General features: G+C 36.5%; 1 protein-coding gene across 39 annotated transcripts in view; it reads right to left on the bottom strand.

Annotated features, from left to right (window-relative positions):
- Positions 1–24,453, bottom strand: part of PTPRD (protein tyrosine phosphatase receptor type D) — a 2,315,363-nt gene that overhangs the window by 191,848 nt on the left and 2,099,062 nt on the right. For 27 of the 39 annotated variants that reach the window (XM_059143037.1, XM_059143036.1, XM_059143035.1 and 24 more), the window contains 2 exons: positions 3,017–3,205; positions 1,015–1,032 (listed from right to left, as the gene is read on the bottom strand). In XM_059143037.1, the coding sequence (XP_058999020.1) occupies positions 1,015–1,032; positions 3,017–3,205 (207 nt within the window). The remainder of the gene's footprint in view (positions 1–1,014; positions 1,033–3,016; positions 3,206–24,453) is intronic. The other 12 variants (XM_059143046.1, XM_059143047.1, XM_059143072.1 and 9 more) reach the window with 1 other exon arrangement.

Below are 24,453 nucleotides of genomic sequence, written 5' to 3'. Positions count from 1 at the left end.
GTTTGCCACGACTTACAATCATTTATTACATTTGCTGAAAAACAAAGAGCAGTTGAATTAGAGGGTTTTAAAAAAAGTTAAAAAGCACGGCCTATGCCAGCGAGGAAGAGCCAACCAACCACTGCTTGAGGACCTCGAGACGGATCCCCTAAGACACCCATCAAAATCCACCAGTGGGATTAGCAGTGTGGTGTCACAAAGCCCCAAGAAAAATACAAAACAAGAATTCTAAAAGAAATGAACACTGTGTCAAAGTATGAAAAACCAGCAATATCACATACCACCAAGAATACTGAGCACCTTTTGTTTCCATAGCCTGAAGGACAGAAGATCCAAAAATCCAGAGGCGAGTAATCCAAGAAAAAAAGAAGTGGGGGAAAAAAGCATTGCTGTCAGGTTGTAGGCGAGTGGGATCAGGTGGAAAGGGGAGTCATTCTTTGACTTTTAAGACAGTAAGAGAAAAAAGAATTGAAGAACAAAAGCAAAAACCTTTTGAAAGATAAAGACAAAAAGCAGATGTTCCAGGCTGTCTTCTGCATGTCTGCCACTGTTCTCCAGACCATCTTGGCTTTGGTCCAGAACAAGAACAGCTAAGGAAGAAAAAAAATGATCTTTTTTTTTCTCCGGTTGGACAAAAAAAAAGGAAAAAGAAGAAAAAAAAAAAAGAAAAAAAGGAAAAAGGAAGAAGAAGAAAAGGAAAAAAAGAGGGACAGATGGTACGCTGTGACTGGTCTATGGTCTAGAGACCTGGATATGCTTTCTTTGAAGCATATCACAACTTAAATAATCATTTCCATAAAGAAAGAAATGAACAAAACAAAGAGAAAAGGAAAAGAAAAGGAAAACTCACAATATGAGAGTCACTGATCATAACCAAACAGTACAAAGGGAAAAAAAATAAAGTTGATGCACATATTATTGGAATGATGTTGAAAACAGGACAAAGATGGGAGTGATGAGAGGACAGAAAGAATGAGCAAGATCATTCTGTGAACGTTAGTTCAGCACTCTTACCTCTTATTGGTGTACCACCTGGGTGGATAATATGAATGCAAATAAGATTAGAAAGAAGAAGCATTAGTACGAGAAGGAGGAGGCTAGGGCTGGGGAGAAGAATTAAATTAGATTTACAGAATTAAATAAGGTCTTAAAAGAAACTTGAATTACTATACTGGTAAAACAGGAATCTATTAGATCGTATTATTAGATTATAAAAAGCAAGTTGCATTATACCACAGAGGGCAAAGACCACAATAGGCATCGTTGCCTTTCTCAGAGAAGCAACTGAGTTCTCAGGTCTGGGGTCGTATCGGGTTAGAATTATATCTATATGCCTCATAGTCTTAAAAAAATAAATAAAAACTAAACAATACTTTTTAAAGACATAGTTTAGGAAAAATACTGGCTAATCTATTTAAGTATATATATAGATACTCATATATATATACTGTTATAGGAAAGACTAATGACTAACTAGAAACAAACACTGTTGGTTGAATATCTTATGCTTCTCACTATGCTACATTTATGTGATACGACTTGTGTACTATTTTATTTTTCTAGACAGTGTTCTTACAATAACAGTTCTGTGGATGTGTGCGTGTGCGCGCCACTACCGAGATCTGGTGTCTACACTGACAGTTAGTAAAATGCATGCCATGCATTTTATTAATAATAATAAAAATAATAATAATAATATTCTGGATATGGAAATTAGTGGGGGTGAAGTGCGCTTCAGAACTAAGCACTTACCAATAGATTCTGGAGATTTAAATACGGAGAGAAGAAAGACAGCATAAAAATATTATTATATTCCTTATAATTTGGTACAAATTTTTCAGAGTTAAAGCTTTATATACTAAATCATCTATGTTACATGTGAATAATTAATTCTTTATTTACAATAACAGAATGCTAATCTATACAATTCTGCTGACAACAAGCAAAAGAGGCAGTTAACAAGACGCTTTAACATCACAGGACAGGTCAAAAGCTGAGAATTCTGGGAAGACAGGCAGTTAAGTTCACAACTTAGAATTCCATATCAATATTATTCCCAACGTCAAAGTAAACAGCTCATTACTACATGTCCCAGGGAGATCACCTAGGGACAGGCTCTAAAATTTAAGAAATTTAGAATTATCTCTATTTTTTAATCTAAAGAGAGCAAAGGAATGAACTTGGGATGGGGATGGGAAAGGGACAATAGGGCAGCAGGGAGAGAGAGAAGGAAGCGGCAAGAGCTGGAGTCTACACCAAAAGCAGACTTCTGTAGATCCAGTCACTGGAGGGTTCAAAACTCTTTAGTGTGGGCGCACACTACTGTGGCTTATGTGTAGAAAATGCTCACTCACAATAATATAATAATAAAGTTAATAAAAATCCCCTCCTTTCATTGGTACTTGGTAAAGGACTTTTGCAAAATACATCTGGTTACTCAGGAGATAACATTTCTGTGGTTTATGTATTAGTGAAAAGAAAGCAGATGTGACCAAACTTACTAAACTTTGGTACTCTGATGAGTTCAAATGCAGAAAAGACAGAGAAAACACACTTTAGTAAAACTGAATCATTTTAGTGTTTAATATGAATCTTTTGGCTTTTAATGGATACAACCATTGGAGCTCCTTGCAAGATCTGAATGAAGTCCAATGTTGAAATTTTTTTTTTTTTCAAAAGAAAACAGAGAAAGAAGAAAGAAAGAGGAGAAAATGGATCCATCAAATACTGCAGAAAAGCAGTAAATTAAAAATTATTAAAAATACAGTCACAGCAGTGAGCAATGTGGATTAAACAGAAGCTGCAAAACAGAGAGAGAAAGACAAACTCTGAAACAGGCTATGACATCACAAACATGGACAACACATTAAATAACAGAGAAAGAGAAGAGGGAGAAAAATCAATACCTAAAAATTAAAATAAAATTAAATTAAAATTAAAATAAAGAGAGAGAAAGCTAAAAAAAAAAAAAAAACTTCTCTAATAAGAGTTAGTGGAAACAGTAACAAGACCCTACCTGATCGTAACTGCTTAATTCGGCCATTGTTGTTGCTTGTGTCGACAGGTAAGAAATCTTTAAACCAAGTTATTTCTGGATCCGGATTCCCACTGGCTGCGCAAAGCATGGTGGCAGTGCGTGTACGCTCAACTACCTTCAACTGTGGGCCCATGTCAATGGTAGGGAAGCCCCTGGGGATTTGATCCTCTGCAAGACAAAAGGTGATACCAACATTATGTTAACAAGTCAGAGGGCCAAGATTCAAGAGCTATTGTCCATTCATCTTTCCCCTTACCTTACTCAGCATTCGAGAAGCTAATACAAATTGGACAACATTGTATTATCAGATTAGGACACAGTCACAATATTGCTCATGGCCAGAAGAATACACCCTCCGCATATGAGACCAATAACCTAACAAAGAACTAAGATAGATGTGCTAAAGTCCATAATAGAATAAAAAAAAAAATGCATCTAGTTCTCGGCATGATGGAGAGAAAAGAAATTACAGATGTATGCCTGAGGTCAGTGAGTACCAGAAGAGGCTCTGAAATGGGCCTTTAAGAACAAAAGGAAGTATATTCCTCACATTAAGAGAGTATTTTCCTCTATTCCAAAGGCTTATAACATTTTCAGTCACTAAGGGTTAAAATTCCTAAATTTTGAATCCTCAGCTCATCCAAAGTTCACTTCTCCCTAACCTACACCAAAATTGTCCCAGATCAGGACACCTGGATGGCTTAGTAGGTTAAGTGGTTGCCTTCAGCTGAGGTCAGGATTCCAAGGTCCTGGAATAAGCTGAGTATCAGGCTTCCTGTGCAGCAGGGAGCCTGCTCCTCCCTCCCCCACTCCCCGCTGCCTGTGCTCTCTTTCTCTCTGTCAAATAAATAAATAAAATCTGAAAAAAAAAATTGTCTCAGATTTTATATCTTGCAAAATTAAAGTCCTCTTAAGTCCCCTAAGCATGATGATCACATTACTAACTGGCATTACTGGCTCTTCTAGCCAGCATTAGAAAGGTGTATTCTACCTTGAAGAAATTTTGATTTGAAGGAATTTCAGTTATATGAGCAATGATTTTCCAAATTAGAACTTGGCTGTTTGTTTGAAAACCATTGTGAAACATTTTAAATTCTCACTGGTTCTGGCATCAATTTAATGAACCCTCCTTCATGACCTCCGATTAATTTTCAGGAGCCACCAATTCCAAAATTACTCAAAAGCACAAACACCAGTGAGAGAGGAAAAAAAAAAGAAAAAGAAAAAGAAAGGAAGAAGAAATCACCAGAGGTGGCACCTCCCTTTCCCTTGGATATAGCCTGCCATTTCTGGCATGAGCCTATGAGTCTTGCTGAAGTCTGGGTTATAATTTCTAGGGAACAGTGCTCCATTTTGATGCTCTCACTGCGTTGTCAGTCAGATCTATGTGTTCTCTACTCCCTCCCCTTGATTATTACAGGATAAACCCAATCTCCTAAATCTAGCTAGCAAAATCCTTTTAAATCAGGCCCCATTTTTCTCAGTCTCTCATGGATGATATCTCCCATAGGAAAGTTTCTTCTACTCACACTGTAATTCTTAACCGTTCCCCAGACAAATCATGTTCACTAAGTACTCTGGGTGTCTCTGAAAAGCCATGCAGCCAAAATCACCTTCTTTGTAAGAAAGAGCCTTTCAAATATATTTAATATTTCCCTCCTCAGAGCTATCGTGTAGTAACTAAAATCCATTTTCCTGTACTTACTATCATCAGTTTATCTCCCTACACCATGAATTCTTCCATGTTTCATTTATATCCAAATCCCTTGCCATCAAACTAGTCTGGATTACTAGACTTTTTTATTTTTATTTATTTTATTTATTTATTTTTTTAAGAAAGAGAGAGAGGGAGAGAATCTTAAGGAGGTTACACACCTAGCACAGGAGCCTGACACAGGGCTCCATCTCACAACACTGAGATCATGACCTGAGCTGAAATCAAGAGTCAGACCCTTAACCAATTAAACCACCCTGGAGCCCCTGGGTTACTCAAATTTGCGTAGAACCTCCAATGATTCCCAAGGTTAAATATAAATATATATACTGGTGACTGAAAAATGAAAAAAAAAAGTTTTTCTACTACATATAGTAGAAAGCTACATCTGGTAAAGAGTTTGTCAGAGAAATAGCTCAGGGTTACAGAGATAGATTTTGAATGAATAAAGGTCAAAATATACCAAAGAATAAAACTCCCGATAAAGGGAAATTTTCCCTCAACAACAACTCCAGATTATTGCAAGAGAAACTGTGGGGCCAAGAGAACAGGGAAAAGTGGGGACCCTGGCTCTTCTGCAGCGATATAGAAGCAGCTAAGACAAGTTGAGTTTGACCTCTCAATTCACTAGAGAATATTCTCCTGTCCCACCAGTTAGTTATAGCTAGAGAATTAAAAAAATATATAAAAATAATTCAAAAAAAAAAAAATAATTCACCTCCAATGAGCTACATTTAACTTGAAAGCTATGACTGTTTTGAGAAAGTAGGAATACAATCTGTTTATTTGAATGTTCACACATCATCAGCCAAGCAGAAGTCTATGGTGGACAGGTGTCAGAAACAATAGTTAAGAATGAAACTTCAAGGTGATTTTTCAGGGCTCCAAGTTGGAATGTTAAACATTGCAAATGGAACAGAGCATTTTGCAAATCAGACTAATTTTGATAACCTACTCCATTTGAGTTCCATCAGGCTGTCCTTTATGACTTTAAAGTTTTCATCAATATGACATATTTACATCTATAGCATTGTTCTACTGTTACTTGAAAAACAAAAGTGGAAAGATCAATAGCCATTGTACCATACACATCATATCAAACATCTCACTTGGCAGCTACTGGTTCAAAGGATAAAAAATAATTTACTTCAAGGGCTCCAAAGTCAACTACACTGGCTTAGTTACCTAGAAATGAGTTTTTTAAAAAGCTCTTAAACTTTGTCATTATTTTCCATATTTAAAACCACCAATTTTGGTTAATAAAAAATCATCTTGAGATTCTTGAATTGATTCTTCATTTCCCAGGGCATTGTATCTACCCCCAAGACTTTGAATACTAGTTACATTAGCATCCATTAACATTGACCTACTAGTCATTACTTTTCTCAGGTTCAGCTCTCTGAAGAACCAAGCCAATATTCAGTACCAAGTGGCAAGTGTCAAAGACTTAAGTTTGTTGCACCACTTACTAAAGGTTCCTACTAAAGAAATCTAGAATTAATAACCATTTATAAGAAATGAAGTCCTCACCTTGGGAAAAGCTGACAAAATTGACTTGTGCCCTACCAAAAGCAGTCTAATATATTTGCATGACCTTTCTTTCCTTCTTGGCTCATAAAGAACACTCCAGAGCCCCCTTTTCATATACATAAGTGCACAACAAAGATACTCTTTCTTGCATACTAATCGGAAAGTGGACGTAAAGAGTGTTCCTTTCTTATTTTTAATAAGGGTAATTAAATTCTATCCATTCCCCTTTTGCACAGAATCTCTTTGAATGTACTATCTTCATTAAATTTTCATGAGAAACATCACAATGAAACAGATTCAAATAGCCAGAACTCTTACACATTGACAGATGTGGCTTGTTTCCAATTTGACTGTAAGGTATTTGGCAATAAAACTCAGTATTCAACATAAAACAAACTGTAAAAATAATGAAATTTCTAATTGGAATGCTTATCTCAGTGGTGGAGTTTAGAAGATGTTAATTGCTTTTTTTTTTTTCACCTTCTACATTTTTTAGTGATTTATATAAAACTACCTTGGCCATTTGATAACATCAATTTTGACAGCTCATCAAATGTGTACTACCAGGAACTAGGGGGAAAAAAATCAATAACTTTTATATCTTAACTACATAAACTTTTACAGAAAAAAAGCAGCTATCAAAAATCAACAAATTGTCAATATGTTAGCAGCTTTAAACTTTTACATGAGGTGAAAAGAAAAACATTTTATCCTATTCATTAATGTGCTCATTAAGCTTTAAAGTGCCTTACTTATCACTGTTCCATATTAATATTCAATCATGCAGAATTAGCTATTAATTCATCAACAATTTAAATCAGACTTGACCTTCACGAAGCCATTTGGTCTGTCATTTTGAGAGGCCATTAATGGGCAGATTACTACATACTTGTGCTTAGTGAATCATGGAAGTCATACATATTTTGTTTGGAATGACAGCTATAATACACCTGGAAATACAGCACATTCTTTGACTCTGTTTGGTGTCTTAATGAAATATGCTGATATGAAGCTTACAGTTCCATTAAGGAAAGAGAAACATGAATGTCAGCACTTTCCAGAGTTAACTTCCCATTTCTGCAGAACTTGTGTTAATAACCCCTGACCTACCCAGGCCCTGAATGGAATGTATGGGAAAAAAATCCAACAGTGTTTTGTAGGGACTCATGTTTTAGATATCTGTGAATCATCAAATAAAAGCTTTTGCATAATTTGATCAGTTAAACTACTTTCATTGTTCATCCATAAAAAAAAAAAAATTAACGATATTTTTACTTGCTCTCAAATTCCACAAACACTGAAATTCTCTTATTTGATAGGAAAACCTCAAAATTAAATTGCCTGCTAAGACCAAAGTCTTCTTCCAAGGTGGCCCAAGCAGTTCATTTTGCCAAATCTGGCTGAGACTCTGAATGAACTCAAGTAGACAGGTGCTTTGACTCTGGTCCCAAATGATTTAAAGAAGTTTTCAGTGAAGGACTGTTTGCCATGGTGCTACATTTCTGATTCATCATGTCAAATACATCAATGGTATGCTTTTACAAAAGCAGTATTAAAAGATTTGGCAAATACACCTGATCATTTAGATACTATGAACAATGTAGAGGTTCTGATGAGAATGATAATGCCGTAAAATGAAATCAGAATCTGGAGGAAGAGATAAGTTGTTGTTGTTTTTTCCTTAGAGAATTCAGCCCCCTGAATCATTTTTCTGAGTACCAAGCAATTCACAGTGGCTCCTTGTTTGAAGCCCTCAACTGGTGTTATCAATCAACCCCTTAATAAGTCAATGAGGGTGCTTGAACTCAGAAGCTCATAGAGGGCAGGGCTCTGTGTTTTTTCCTTTGTAACCATGACAGTGTACAATGAACATTTGCAAATACACACGTTTAGGGAGTTGTGGCAAACATTTCAGCACTCACTCATGTGGCATTTCTGAATTCCTACTGAGTTTATTTAATGTTATTCATTTAAACAGTTAATCATTCTTTTTAAAATATTTTTATTTAAATTCAATTAATTAACATATGCTGCATTATTAGTTTCAGAGGTAAAGGTCAGAGATTCACCAGTCTTCTATGTTACCCAGTGCTCATTATATCACATGCCCGCTTTAATGTCCATCACCCAGTTACCCTAACCCTCTTTTCCCACCCCTTCAGCAACCCTCAGTTTGTTTCCTATGGTTTAGTCTTTTATGGTTTGTCTCTCTCTATGGTTTCATCTCATTTTATTTTTTCCTCTCTTCCCCTATGATCCTCTTTTGTTTCTTAAATTCCACGTATCAGCAAGATCATATAATTGTCTTTCTCTGACTGACTTATTTTGTTTAACTTAATACCCTCTAGTTCCATCCTTGTCATTGCAAATAGCAGTTAATCATTCCTTAATGGTTTTGTGGTTATACATGTGGCCTCCCCAATTTTGTTATAAGTCAAAGAGACATAAGACTATCTTGTAACTACTATTTTTTATAGTGTCTTAAGTAGTATGAGACTTACTCACAAAAATAGTCATTAACGGCTATTTACTTTTATAGTCATAAGCTTTAATTAATAAGTAAACAATTTTCATTTGTTGAGATATGCAATTCATGCCTGCCTTTTTATAATTTAGTGTGGTCGTTGCCCTGGAAAAACACAATTCAGTGTCTGCTTTATCTAATTTTATAGAAAGCCTCCCTCCATATACTGGTTGTAAATTCCTATAAGTCGAACTGCAACCACATAACAAAAACATTACATGTAAACACAATGAAACTCAAAAGAATACAAAAAAAGGTGTACATGTGCTCTGTTATGTCATCTTTGGAAAAATGAAATTATTGATGTTCAAACTTATGATAAAACCCAAGTGAATCACTCAATTGTATGTTGAGGCAACCACTACGGGTCATCTTTCATTGACAGGAGCAAATATTCCTCAGCAGCTAGATATCCTAAAGCTTTAGGCAATCACAATGTAATCCTAGAGAAGCTCTAAATTTTGTTTTTGTTTTGAGAGATGAAGGCATTAAGGAAATTTTTCATTAAATTAGAAAAGTCAAATGGTAGATGGATCATATAAAGAATATTTTCTTAATAAAAGTGGTAGGCCTTTTAAATATAATGAAAGATATCTTTACCTGCTAAAGAAACAATACTAATCTATGCCACACAAAGCCAGTATGTTTTTACACTTAATGAAAAAATACAAGTTCTCTTGAAAAGTTTAAATAAGTTGGTGTTCAGGTGGTCATATAACAAAATATTTTCATATTTATGAAAAGTGAATTAAAATAAAAAGAGCTTTTGAACTATTAGATTTAAGAATCTACTGGGTAGTCAATAGAAGGCATCATTCATTCTATAGACATATATGAAATGCCTCTGTTGTGCCAACTGTGGGCCTGGCACTGGGTATGAAGCAATCTAGAGAATCACTACACTGTTGTGACTTATTTGTATCTGCCAAATAATTAGATTCTTTGGCAGTGAGATAGTACTCAGCAAATAGTTGGGAGGACTGAAGGAGGCTAGCACTGCTGGGCACTGGGGTCTGGCATTTCGTACAATACTAGCATATATACACTTACTCAACCCCAAGCTCCCACAATAGATGTAAACAGAACAGAGTCATGTGACTCTAAGTACTGATATAACAAAAACTGTAACAATAAACTGTAAATGGGAAATATTCTATGATGCAAATCATGAAAAAAAAGAAACAAACCCACAAGGACTGTCTAGACATGCAAGTGAATTTAGAAAGCAGAATCTGCATCAAGTAAACTTTTCAAAGATCATAAAAGGCCTCATTTCTCCCTTTGAACAAGGTTTTACATTCTTTGATTAATCAATAGCAGAAATAAAAATAAATCCATATTGTCATATGACTTGTTCCCAAAACAAATTTTTAAAAAAGCCCTAAACATTTGGGACAGAAAAGCTTTGCTGTGAATGCCTGAAAACACTGAAATAATCTGAGCCTTACTGAAGTTCCCTGAGGCAAAGGTGGATCATAATTACCATCTTCTGCCAAAACAAAACAAACACTCAGCAAAATTAAATTACTTGTTCCAGGTCATAACTACAGCAAAAAGTTTGTTTTTGAAGTATTTTTATATCATCATGATACCTCTTTGTCAATAGCTGTCCTTTAAATAAATATTCATCATGGACAGTGAAAGAATTCTTAATCAAAGTCAAACTACAATGGAAGGAATGGCAAAAAAATAATTTGAATAGCCATTTAAAAAAATTTTTGAAATATTTTATTTGTCAGAAATAGAGTGAAAGAGAGAGCATGAGTAGCAGGAGGGACAGAGCTAGAAGCAGGCTCCCATATCCCATATGGATATCCATATCCAGGAGCTGGATATGGGACTCCATCCCAGGACCCTATGATCATGACCTAAGCCAAAGGCAGATGCTTAACCGACTGAGCCACCCAAGTGCCTCTCTCTCTCTCTCTCTCTCTCTCTCTATATATATATATATATATATATATATTTTTTTTTTAAGCAGAAAGCACTAAAGTTCCATGGAACATAATAATAATAATTTTAAAAACAGTCCAATGTTTTTAAGAAAATCTACCTTTTGACATATATCAATTGGCTTCTCATTTGTTTAGCATTGGTTCCAGGTGGAGACGTAAATCTGCCATGTATCATAGCCAATAAAACATGCATGACAAACGGAAGAGTGTGGAAAGGATGGTAAATATAAAATAATTTCCCTAGGGAGCTCAAGTTCAGCACTGTGCCCATGTCTTTAACCCTTCTATAATTTCTGTTTCATTAGTTAGGAAGGGCTGTAAGTGGCAGGACTTTTCTTCCCAGCAGACATCAAAAGACAATATACAGAGTAGAGAACCAAACATCGGTAGACTCTGCAGATCAACCAATGACCTTAGGCCACACGGAGGTCTCCATGGTAATAAGGGGGCAATAATGACCATCCCAAACAGCTTTGTCTGGGAGAGGAGACAGATCAGTGTTTCAGTGGCTGAAAGGTCCAGGGTTTACTGGTTAGAGTGTTTGCTATTTTGTTGATCAGCAAATGAGTTCCAAGTCATTATCTTTCAGAATAAACTACAGTATCAGGCTACAAACAAGAACCATTTCTTTTCAGAATATTGTCCCTGAAGAGGGGGAAAGCACTCATTATTCTTTCCTTAAAGAAAACAGTGTAAATAAGGCTTTTATTTTCACCATTCCAGATGGCAGCAGTGTATAATTTGCACTGTTTTGACATCATGACTGTATTATTCAAAATCAATCTTCCTACAAGTGTACTGAATAAGGGACTGAAAACAGAAAAATAAAAAGAAAAGAAATAAAAGCTAAATCAACATTTTCCAGCAAAGTCGGACTCCTGGGCCATTATCAAAATGATATTCATATGAATGAAATTGAAAAACTATGCATATAAATAAAGTGGTTTCTAATTATAAGTCAAAGGCTACTCTAAATCAGAAAGAAATTATCTAAAGCAGGAGAAAACTGCCAGTTAATAAATGAAATCCCAAATAGAATATTTAATAAATATAAGATCTGGTCCCCAAAAAGTAATTAAGAACAAGATGTGATGAATGTTTAGTCCAAGTTCCTCTTTGTAAGTTATTACATGCAGATGGTACGTGTGTCTTAATATGGCTGTAAATCAATCAGAGAAGCTTTTATTTCAGAGACGATTTAGGTATCTCTTAAGGGCAGTTACAGGGCACTAGCATCTCTAATGATTTCTCATAGAATTATGCCATGCAAGAATAGAAAATTGGACACTGATAAGCTGATAAGAGCTTCATTAGCAGCTACTAAATATTCAGCATACTAACCAACTGCCCACACAGCATTCCAGAGCAAAGTCCATTTCCTGAAATACTCTTCACATGTTGAGGGGGTTGTAAGGCACTCTTGGCACAGAATAACGCAAACTTATTTAGAAGTAATGTATGCAATTATCCTACAAATCACAAAGCAATATCTACACAGAACACAAACCCAGTTAGATTATATTATCATTTGTATAAATGTGGTAGCTGCAATTTCACATTCTTTAAGTCAGTTATTAGTTATCTGTGGTCGGGTTCAGCAAGTGATCACACTCTTTGTGATGAATGAAGATGAATTTGTGGGGATACGGAAGTATCCTTCCCTAACTAACAACACTATTAGTTCTTGGGTATTTAAGCACATATTTAGGAATCAGGATGATGCTTTTACTCCTTTCCCTCTAATGCAAATCTGATTACAATAATAAAATCCAATGTCCACCCACTTTTACAAACCTCACTGCTTTATATTAGTATTACTAACAAGCTGGTATCATGATACACTGTACATTATCCAAAGTTTACATATTTTGAATGATCAAATTTAAAAAACCCTTTTTACATAAATTTATATTTAAATCAAACCATCAGTTGTTTTTGTTTCTGTGGGACCTCTGGGAAGTAATTAGTTTATGAGGTCAGGGCCTTTATGAATGCGATTAGTGCCCTCCTGAAAGAGATGCTAGTGAGAGCTCCTGCCACTTCTATGTAAGGACACGCATTCCAAAGAGGACCCTCTATGATCCAGAAAGCAGGCTCCTGCCAGACACCAATGGGCCAGCAACTTGATCTTGCACTTCCCAACCTTGATAACTATGAGAAATACCTTTCTGGTTGTATGCCACCCAGTTTATAGCATCTGGTTATAGCAGCCTGAACAGACGAAAAGATAGCCAAAGATTCATTATCTAAATATGATCCAAGAAAGCATCAGCAAAACCCAACATGAAAACATTTTATGATATTACAAACACATTATCTTCAAATCTATCAAGATCAGGAATGTCAAAGGAAAACCTGAGAAGCTCTTTCAAATTGACAATTAAGGGCAAAGTACAGTTTGAACTGGAGCTTCAGAGGGCAAGCAGAGCAACCTGAACGGGATGCACCGTAAAAGCTGAACGGGGAATCTGCTGAAGTGTGATTTGAGGATTACATGGTTATGTTGAACCAATATTTACTTCCTGATTTTGATGATTATCTTGTAGTCAAGTAGGAGAAGCCCTTGTTTGGAGAAATAGAGGTATTTGAGGGTGATGGGTGTCATGTCACCAATTTAATCTCAGATAGTACAGGAAAAGTTCTTTGTATTGTAGTTTCCAGTTTCTTATAAGATTGGGATTGTTTCAAAATTCTAAAATTACATAAAAATTAATCACTATAATTGTATTATTATAAATAGATGTGATTTTACACATTTTAAGGTTATCTTATTACTATCTCAGTTGTACAAGAGTTACCCCCAAGGCTTCTGAATAGCTGGGTGTACTCAGCATTTTGTTCCAATTCTGAAGAATATTCCTAAATGCATACTTCATTTGAGGTCCTCTTAAACATTAAGACTAATTAAATGAAACTTCAGCTGTTACCAATATTATACCAACAATGTTTGTCTGGAAATCTGAAATTCCTTTAAAATTAAGACAAATACTTCACTATCAATACTGAACAATGAACAAAAATGGAGTATGATTCAAGAGCAAGGCCAGCTCATGAAAAGAAAATGCAGAGAAACCAATACTCTAAAAAATAATTTCAGATTTACAATTTTTGTTTAGAAAAGTGAAAACGCAAAGTAGATAGACAATTTTCTCTGAAAGCATCTAAGAAAGTTTAAGAAGGAAGATGACCTTTGCTTCCTTACAACTATAAGATTGTCCGTTTGATTCAACACCCATGAGTCTCAGAAATCCGAGTATTGTTTCCCAAGCCAGGCTTTGAAACTTTTCAGAGAAATCTGCCTTCCCCCAGCTCTTCACAGTTCTCCCCCTAGACCTACAGCACCGTAAAGCAAAACGCTTGCCATTCTGTGTCTTTAAGCATTTAGGGAAGTGGGGCAACCATAACAAGTATAAAAATAAAGTGATTCCAAAATGTCTAAATTTCAACATTTCTCATAGTTTTAAAGGCAAACTGTGGTAGGTATTTTTTCTATCTGAGGGAGAAGATAGATTCTGAAAACAGGTGATGGCCATTTTCTTCAAGGAATATCTTGGAAAATAAAAATATCAAATCTTAAAACAAATATAATATATAAAATGTTTCACTGTACAGAATGAAAACTACATAAGCAAATTAATAAACCTTTAAATGTAACTTGTATTTCAAAAATGTGTTATATATCTTTGGAGGATAATTTCCTCTAAATGCAAATAATGTTCTGTTTATATGCCAAAAGTGAGCTTCAATTTAACACCAAAGAATTATCAAATTGCACTACTTTGTCATAAGACTTTTTCTTAAGCCTTTGGAATCACAAACTGTCAACATATAGATACTACCCAAATAAATTTATGAGTATGGTTTTTAAAAATTTTTTTAATTTTCTTTCCTCTTTGCATAAACTAACTAAAACAATACCATATATTTTTTAAAGTTTTATTTATTTATTTTAGCAAGATGGAGAGAGAGCATGTAGGCATGCATACATGCATGGGGGGGAGAGGGGAGGGAGAGGGGGAGAGAGAGAATCTCAAACAGTCTCCCTGCTGAGCCCAGAGCCCAAAGCAGGGCTGGATCCCACAACCCTGAGCTTCTGACCTGAGCTGAAATCCAGTCTGGCGCTTAACCAACTAAGCCACCCAGGTGCCCCAAAACAATATCATATGTAAATGCAAATGTGAAGAGGTTCTCTCTCAAATAAATAAATAAAGTCTTCTTTCAGAGAGAAAGAGAAAGAGAGAGAACACAAGTGAAAAGGGGAGGAGGGGCAAAGGGAGAGGGAGAGAGAGAGAAGCAGACTCCTTCCTAGTTCAGAGCCTGATGTAGGACTCCGTCCCATGACTTTGAGATCATGATCTGGGCTGAAATCAAGAGTCTGTCACTTAACCAAGTGAGTCCCCCAAGGCGCCCCTAAATAAAATCTTTTAAAAAATGTAAAATTTAAAAAAAATAAATGTAGAAATGTATTTAGTACATTTTGACATGTCAAAAATACTAACATGCTACCTACCAGGAAGTCAGACATTTAGAAAATAGCCAGATAAAAGAAAATCTACCAAAAATGACCAAAATCATCACCAAAAATCACATGAATAAAATTCCATATCCATTGCTGCTAGGTGAGGTATCAGGCCTGCATATATAAAATTCTAAAGGCTAGATTTTCCTCAATAGTAGGTTAAGCTCAGCAAATGACAAAAAAGTCTTAGGCAAAGCCTGAGGGGATTACATACAGGATTGTGGTCTTTTTCCTAAAAATAAATAGAAGATAAAGAAAAAGTTTTCGTGTTATAGATAAATGTGTGGACACTGAAGTGCCTACAGACTTATGTGTTAGAAGGGTGTATTGCTTATCAAATTTCCATTTTAAAAAACATCCTTTTAACTATAGTGTGAAAAATGCATTGGATAGGGGAAGCAAAAAAAAAAAAAAAAAAAAAGGAAAAAAAAGAAAAGAAAGTATATAGGAAGGCCAATTTGGTGAGACAAGACCAAGCCTATATACTAGGTAAGTGGTGGAGAAGGTGGGAAGTAGGAAGTGAAATTAATTTTAGCTTTATTGACAATACTTAACTGACAAGTTTATTTATCATATAACTGGCAAATAAAACTAAGATATTTAAAGTGTACATGGTGGTGACTTGATAAGTATATATGTTGAGAATAATTTGAAGGTTAGTTTTACATGACTTGCTTGGGTGCTATTTTAAGGATGGAGAATCAGGGAGAATTATCAGGGAGGGTTTTCTAAAAATATGTGATGGATTCAAGAATACATTTCCAGTCCCGTCTTCTGTTAGGGAATAATGTCACACATTTGAGACATGTATGTTATGGATGACATGCTCCCCTGAAGGCTGGACTCTATCTTTTCTTTTCTTTTTTCTTTTTTTTTTAAATTAAAATTTTTATTTTTATTTATGTATTTATTTATTTTTTTAAAGATTTTATTTACTTACTTGACACAGAGAGAGGTCACAAGTAGGCAGAGAGAGACAGGGAAGCAGGCTTCCTGCTGAGCAGAGAGCCTGATGTGGGGCTCAATCCCAGGACCCTGGGATCAGGACCTGAACAGAAGGCAGTGGCTCCACTGAGCCACCCAGGCGCCCCAACTCTGTCTTTTCTTCACCAGGGTAGCTCACCAGGGTGGAGCATAGCACTAAGCACAAATTAGCTGCCAAATGAATACTGACCCACATTTATTTTCAGAGACTGGCAGAAGGGGTTGGCAAATATACCATTTGCTTTGAGATCATGATCTGGGCTGAAATCAAGAGTCTGTCACTTAACCAAGTGAGTCCCCCAAGGCGCCCCTAAATACAATCTTGTATGGTAGTCTCAGGGTAAAGGCAAGAAAGGACTGACTCTGCCTATACAAAAGTGAGCTCAGCATTCTTGGTGTGGATGTGCGAGGGATTCCTTAAGCACTGGTCTAGAGTGGTATGGAGATATCCAGGGATTTGTATCAATTTTTCCCCACCCACAGTTAATTCCCTCAATCAGAAGATAACTAAGTGTGTCAGGGTATTTTTCTTTCCAGCCAGATAAGAAGCTCACTAGATATCAGGATATCAGAGTCAATGACCTCCTGAATAAAAGGGAAAATAAACTGAGTTGTACTCCTATGAAGAAATGCCATTCAGAATCTCCTTAAAGATAACTCATGTCTGTTACTACATGCCAATTAAGTAGATACAAGTTTCCAATGACAAGATATTCAGTAGTGATACAATAAACCTATTCCTTAACATCCTGAAAACAACCCAGAGTTGTTCATTTTCATTTAGTTGCAATAGACTGACATATTGTTATAAATTTAGAAAACATACAATCTCTAATTCTTAACAAAGTGACAGCAACTTGACAAGTGAAAAAGTTATCTCAGCCTTGAATTCACTGGCACAGAAAGCCCACATATACCACTGTTCTTTCCACAGCACAAGTGGATGGTTTTTATGTTTCCTTGAAGATTAATGCTGCTTCAATTGCTCAGTGATGATGGCTATGAGGCTGCTGAGTAAATAATCTGCATTCATTAAAGGAAGCAAGAACTTGTATTTCAGCCACCAATCCCTAAAATAACTAATGCCAGTTAAGTGTTCATTGTTATAAAGATAAAATAATATGCCATACAGCTTTATAAAATACATGACAGGTTTCATGGGCAAATTATAATCAAAAGGCATATTTTATAGTTTCTCAGGAATTAACTCAGAAGAACATAAAATATAATCAAGAATGTTTACCCAGTGGGAAAAAAACATTTTCAGTTTAGTTTTTTCCTAATGGCTATCATATTTGCCCCCCACTCCCTCTTCCCTCCTCAGCGTTGATGACTTAGACATGATAGCCCACAGACTTCCATTTGCTGAAAAGCTGTTGGGCACATCATATGAACTCAATTGTTTGAATCCTGACAGATCTGTTTCTTTGGTAATAGCAGTTAAGTCACACAATAAAGCCAATCAATCCAACCCCACTGCCAACTCTGAACTTTCTTCTCCCCTCCCTTCTCCCCAGCCCTCTGCTGGTAGTTCTCAGGTGACTCAGGTATATGCCCTCTTCCCAAAGCCTAATCCACCTTCCTGAACATAGTTAAGTAGAGTCCTAGTTAAGTAAGTAAGTAAGTAAGTAAATAAATAAATAAATTATTAAATAAATATACAAACCCTTCCTGGGATATCAGTTTTCCTGGTGTGTTTTAAGAGATTTAAGAATATCTTAGATATATAATCATAGTTTTGAAATGTTTATCTCTTCAGTTAAGTTAACATTTAAACAGTTAAATGTTTATCTCTTCAGTAAGGCTAAGTTGGCTCACCCTTTCCTCCTTCATTGCCAGACATAATTTCTTTCCTCATATTTTGAATCCATTTCCTGGCAGGGAGGATAATATTTATCTCATACTTACATCCCCCTATCAAGGAGCCTACTGTTTGTTCAAACATACAGTGACATATTTCTGATCATTTCAATTTTAGTTATTCTATTCAACCCACAGCAGAGTTCTTCAAGGGTACTGAGTACTATGGGATCCCTATTGTGTTACTGGGAAGAACTGTGTTCTTCTGGGATAGTCTTCAAAAGGTAGATATTAAATGGAAAATTTATCACTAAAATTATTTATAAATTATAGAACATGAGATAATTCTGAGAAGTAGGGCATTCTGATAAAATATGTAATACTAGACTAGACCCTAGAACAGAATTAAATGATAATAGATTTTATCACTGGCTTTAAGAAAATAGCTGTGCAGATCAACTAAAATCAAACACACACTTTTTGGTAGATACTCTGAAGTGCTCAACTGTTCTCAGTAACACTGTCTCTACAGACATTACCTCATTCACTTACCAAAGGTCAGATATTGCAACTCATTGATCACAGTTAAGTGTTCACATGGTGTTTTATGGAAGCCTTTTGTTTTAAATGTAACAAATGAGATAGATTCTTACATTTAATCTCTTAATAGTTTTTCAGGTTTTAATTACTATATCCATGCTTTATGGCATAGATTGGTAGTTCTTAATTTCCTAGTAATTCCGTTTGAGAAGAGATCTGACATCTTCGTGCAAACTTAAGCTGAAATTATGGGTGCTCACTTGGTCCATCTCAATGTTGAGGGTGCTGGTCTATCCAAGCACATATTACCATGCTCCTTAGTTTCCTTAAAGAGATGTAAAAACTTAGCCTTAATACAGATAATACAGATCGTTGCCAAAATAAAAAACTCTCCTCAGTTATCCACCCAGGTTTACTTTACTCTCTCCTTCTCAGGGATCTCAATCTCATACTGATGATAAAAATCTATCACAACTTGGCAAGACAAACAATTAAATATGAATAATTAGCTGAAATAATGCAATCTCATCCATTCCTCCATATAACATTAAAAATAAGGGGAACACTTGGGTGGCTCAGTGGGTTACATCACTGCCTTTGGCTCAGGTCATGATCTCAGAGTCCTGGGGTTGAGCCCTGAATCGGGCTCTCTGCTCAGCAGGGAGCCTCCTTCCCCCTCTTTCTGCCTGTCTTTCTGCCTACTTGTGATCTCTCTCTGTCAAATAAATAAGTAAAATCTTTAAAATAAAACAAATAAACAAAAAACATTAAAATTATCTTTTTAGGGGTACCTGCGTGGATTAAGCCTCTGCCTTAGGCTCAGGTCATGATCTCAGGGTCCTGGAATTGAGCCCTGCATCTGGCTCTCTGCTCAGCAGGGAGCCTGCTTTCCCCTCTCTCTCTGCCTGCCTCTCTGCCTGCTTGTGATCGCTCTCTGTCAAACAAATAAATAAAAATCTTAAAAAAAAAAAAAATCCTTTGAATACCTAGAGGATCAGAGACTGGAATACCAGGACAATTTTCTCTTGTTTGTTAGTAAACAAGTCTTACTGAATTGTCTTTATGTATAATTCCCCAGGTTATAAAAAAGACTTTAATAAGCAGCAGTCCTATGAAGCTGGAGAGAGTTAAACATGCATAACATGACAGAGTATTTCTGAAGAACTATGGGAGAAATATTTCCCCCCTGGTTATAGAATTAGGAATAGTTATGATTTTTGGAAGAACTGATTTATTTCCATATTATAGACATTGTGCACAGGGTTGCTCTTTCTCACTTCCAGAACTGTTAGGAGATTTAGAGCTAAAACCGAAGTTTACGTGAAGCACAGACATAGAAGATGGTGGCCTGGCCTGTGTGTTCCAAACTCACTGTTCCACCATCACAATGCTTAATCTCATCACAGAGAACTTTTCTCTGTAAATGAATCTAATGTTCCTTTAAAGCAAGGTTAAAATAGATGAAAATGAATAAATATTATAAGTCCAATCTTCAAAAAATACACAGTTAACAAAAGAGATGATCTCCAATATGTCAAGAGACATCCGAACAAATTAGCCTACATTGCCCACCACAGTCTATGAGAAATGTTAAAGCTACCTGCAGCTTCTGAGATAGTATGGCATATAACTTTTGATTTGATGAACACTATCTTGAAGAAAGGAATTCAGAAAAAAGAGCTGGAGAGGGGTATGAAAGAATGGAGTGACTTCAGTATTTTATGTCTCTCTCAGGTAAATCACTTTAATTAAAATAGTTACTCCATGGCAAAGCTGAATGAATGTTTCTCCTGAAGACATAGAATACATTCACATGCTTTTATATAAAGCACGTTATTATGTTATCTGCAAAAAATTATATTCAGATTTAGCAAACATTAAGTGACTGTACTATTTATTCAATTTAGAAAACACATTGAACACTTCTCAGATTCTCCACGTGAAAAATTGTTTAACACTTGAGGGCTCTAAGACCAGTTCCTCCAAAGTCTTAAAATGTAATGGTAGGAACACGCATGAGAACAGAAGGAGATATGTGATAGAACGAATTGCTAAGGGAGAACACATGCGGTGAGTAATGAATTTTGCTGGAGATCAGAGAAGGCAGTACTAACAGCAGGAATAATGTTTTGACAAACATGAATATGCTAAGAGTCTTCGAGGTACAGGGAAATGATCAATGTACAGACATTAAATAAGTTATATATTTGGGGTAAGTGGGTGTGGCTGCTGCTTGGGTACAGTTGTTTTGGGATGGAATCAGAAAGGCAGTGTGCCAGAGCATGTTGAAGCAGGATGCAGAGACTGTCAGCTAATCCCAACAGTGGAACCCAGAAGGTAGTAGGGTTTATTTGGCAGGCGCCATAGAGCTGGGGTTTTTTGTTTGTTTGTTTTTTAAGATTTTATTTATTTATTCGACAGAGAGAGACACAGCGAGAGAGGGATTATAAGCAGGGGGAGTGGGAGAGGGAAAATTAGGCTTCCAACCAAGCAGGGAGCCTTATGAGGGACTGGATCCCAGGGCTCTGGGATCATGACCTGAGCTGAAGGCACCACTTAATGACAGAGCCACCCAGGCATCCCAATAAAAATAAATACTTGCTGAGTATTTTTTAACAGAGAAAGTAAGAAGAAACAGTTCTAGAACAGAATCTTTGTCAAGGGAGTTTAGTGGTAGGGGACAAAGAGCGAGAATAGTTAGAAAGTTGTCATATTCATTTTAATGCAAGATGACAGTCTTTGGATACATTGCCTGGGAAGAGAATGGAACAGGTTGAGTTAGCTGCACAATGGAAGAATGTTCGACAAATTTAGGAACGATTCATTTTACTTAAGGGGAAAATGTGGTAAAAGTATGTCTCAAGTTTCTAATTTCTTAGTTCTTTGGTGAACAGTAGTAGTTGAGTATGGTTGGATATGAGCAAGTCTAAGAGGTATGGGAAGATGTAAGGAAAGCCCAAGATTTGAAATATGGTTTTGAGTGTCAATCATATACAAGTAAATATTGGAATCATGTGAACAGAAGAGAAGAGACAGAGAGGAATTCACTGTGAGAAGAGTATGAGAAATAACCATGCTTATGGGGTTCTTCACGATGAAATGACTTCCTTTAAAAACTCCAATTTGTTGTAAATAAATTTTACTCATTATATCATATGGAATACTTTTCCATGCTGTGTCTGTATATCAAGTATTCTGTTGGCAAATTCTGCAAGTATTTTTTCCATAGAATAGTAACTTTTTATCCTATTACATCACAAAAATTATGATAGGTAATTACAGTTTTTAAGAGTCATAGACTTTAGATCTTTGTAGACATATGTGAATTCACAAATATGTGAATATTTACCTTGTAGGGAGGGCCATATGAGAAAACAACACAAACTTGGAAAGAAAAGACAAAGTAAAACAAAATAAGTGAGAAATAGCCCCAAGAAGATTACTTAAATAGGCAGTATAGAATTACTCAAATTGTAAATTAGCCAGAAAAAAAGAAGAAAGCAAGCACTGTAATGTTAACTTATCAAGTCGACTGTTTTTTTTTAATCATTCCAAAAGAAAGAAGATACTATTATTAGCACTAGCTTTAAGCCATGCAATCATCTAAAGAAGATGCCAATGTTTCAAACACTTCCATTTATCTATATTCATATCTCTATTCATGTACTAATCCCATGTGGCGCAACCGTTAGAAGATTAATAAGGGCTAGTCAAGTCAGTGTAGGAGCACAAGACTAATCAAACATCACTGGTCAACTTGAACAGAACCAAGCTCAAAGCAAAAAACATATTAGGGAATCATTCGGAGTTTATGGAAACAACAAAAAAAAGTGGAGAAGGGCTCTCTACTTTTTATTCTATTTCTAGGAATTTGAAAATTGAAGGTCTATAACCATAAGTGACTCTTAATCTCACAAAACAAACTGAGGGTTGCTGGGGGGAGGGGGTTTGGGAGAAGGGGGTGGTATTATGGACATTGGGGAGGGTATGTGCTTTGGTGAGTGCTGTGAAGTGTGTAAACCTGGTGATTCACAGACCTGTACCCCTGGGGATAAAAATATATGTTTATAAAAAATAAAAAAATAATAATAATAATGGGTGCACCTGGGTGGCTCAGTGGGTGAAAGCCTCTGCCTTTGGCTCAGGTCATGATCCCAGGATCCTGGGACTGAGCCCAGCATCAGGCTCTCTCTCAGCAGGGAGCCTGCTTCCTCCTCCCTCTCTCTGCCTGCTTCTCTGCCTACTTGTGATCTCTGTCAAATAAAAATAATAAGTAAAATCTTTAAAAAATTTTAAAAATTAAAAAAAAATAATAATGGCTTTCTATACATAAAAATGTGTTCTTCATTTCTATGAGCTTGTAGATTACTCCAGAATTTAAAATAAGAGGACTACAGAGAGAGGAGCCAAGATGGCGGAGAAGTAGCAAGCTGAGACTGCTTCAGCTAGCCGGAGATCAGCTAGATAGCTTATCTAAAGATTGCAAACACCTGAAAATCCATCAGCAGATTGAAGAGAAGAAGAACAGCAATTCTGGAAACAGAAAAACAACCACTTTCTGAAAGGTAGGACCGGCGGAGAAGTGAATCCAAAGCGACGGGAAGATAGACCCCGGGGGGAGGGGCCGGCTCCCGGCAAGCGGCGGAGCAACCGTGCACAAAATCAGGACTTTTAAAAGTCTGTTCCGCTGAGGGACATCGCTCCAGAGGCTAAACGGGGGCGAAGCCCACGCGGGGTCAGCGTGGCCTCAGGTCCCGCAGGGTCACAGAAGGATCGGGGGTGTCTGAGTGTCGCAGAGCTTGCGGGTATTGGAACGGGAAAGCCGGCTACAGAGACAGAGCCGACAGTAAGCTCACAGCTCCGTGTTACCTTGAACCGGTCGCAGGCTCGGTGAGCTCAGAGCGCGGCCGGAGGTCAGGCAGACGGGAGTAACTGGGCGCTGTTCTCTGAGGGCGCACTGAGGAGTGGGGCCCTGGGCTCTCGGCTCCTCCGGGCCGGAGACCAGGAGGCCGCCATTTGTATTCCCGTCCTCTGGAACTCTACGAAAAGCGCTCAGGGAACAAAAGCTCCTGAAAGCAAACCCGAGCGGATTACTCACCCCGGCCCCGGGAAAGGGCGGTGTAATTCCGCCTGGGGCAAAGACACTTGAGAATCACTACAACAGGCCCCTCCCCCAGAAGATCAACAAGAAATCCAGCCGAGACCAAGTTCACCTACCAAGGGGAGCGATTTCAATACCAAGGAGAGCAGCAGAATTCCAGAGGAGGAGAAAGCCAAGCACGGAACTCATGGCTTTTTTCCTGCGATTTTTTTTAGTCTTGCAGTTAATTTAATTTTTTCTTTTTCATTTTTTTTTTTCTCGCCTTCGGGTAAAATTTTTTTTTAACTGTTACCTTTTTCTTTTTTAACGATTTTTTACTAGTTTATCTAATATATATATTTTTTCTTTTTTACATTTTTCTTAGGTATTTTCTTTTTTAAAAAATTCTTTTTTTTTCTTTTCTTTCTTTTTTTTTTCTTTTCTTCCTTTTTTTTTTTTTTTTTTCTTTCTACCTTTTTGAACCTCTTTTTATCCCCTTTCTCCCCACTCACGATTTTGGATCTCTTCTAATTTGGTTAAAGCATATTTTCCTGGGGTTGTTGCCACCCTTTTAGTATTTTACTTGCCCCTTCATTTACTCTTATCTGGACAAAATGACAAGACATAAAAATTCAACACAAAAAAAAGAACAAGAGGCAGTACCGAAGGCTAGGGACCTAATCAATACAGACATCGGTAATATGTCAGATCTAGAGTTCAGAATGACAATTCTCAAGGTTCTAGACGGGCTCGAAAAAGGCATGGAAGAC

This window comes from Mustela lutreola, chromosome 12 (genome assembly GCF_030435805.1).
Source record: "Mustela lutreola isolate mMusLut2 chromosome 12, mMusLut2.pri, whole genome shotgun sequence".
NCBI classification, from domain to species: domain Eukaryota; kingdom Metazoa; phylum Chordata; class Mammalia; order Carnivora; family Mustelidae; genus Mustela; species Mustela lutreola.
The sequence above is the reverse complement of the archived record's forward strand: the minus strand, read 5'-3'. Positions and strand labels throughout refer to the sequence as shown.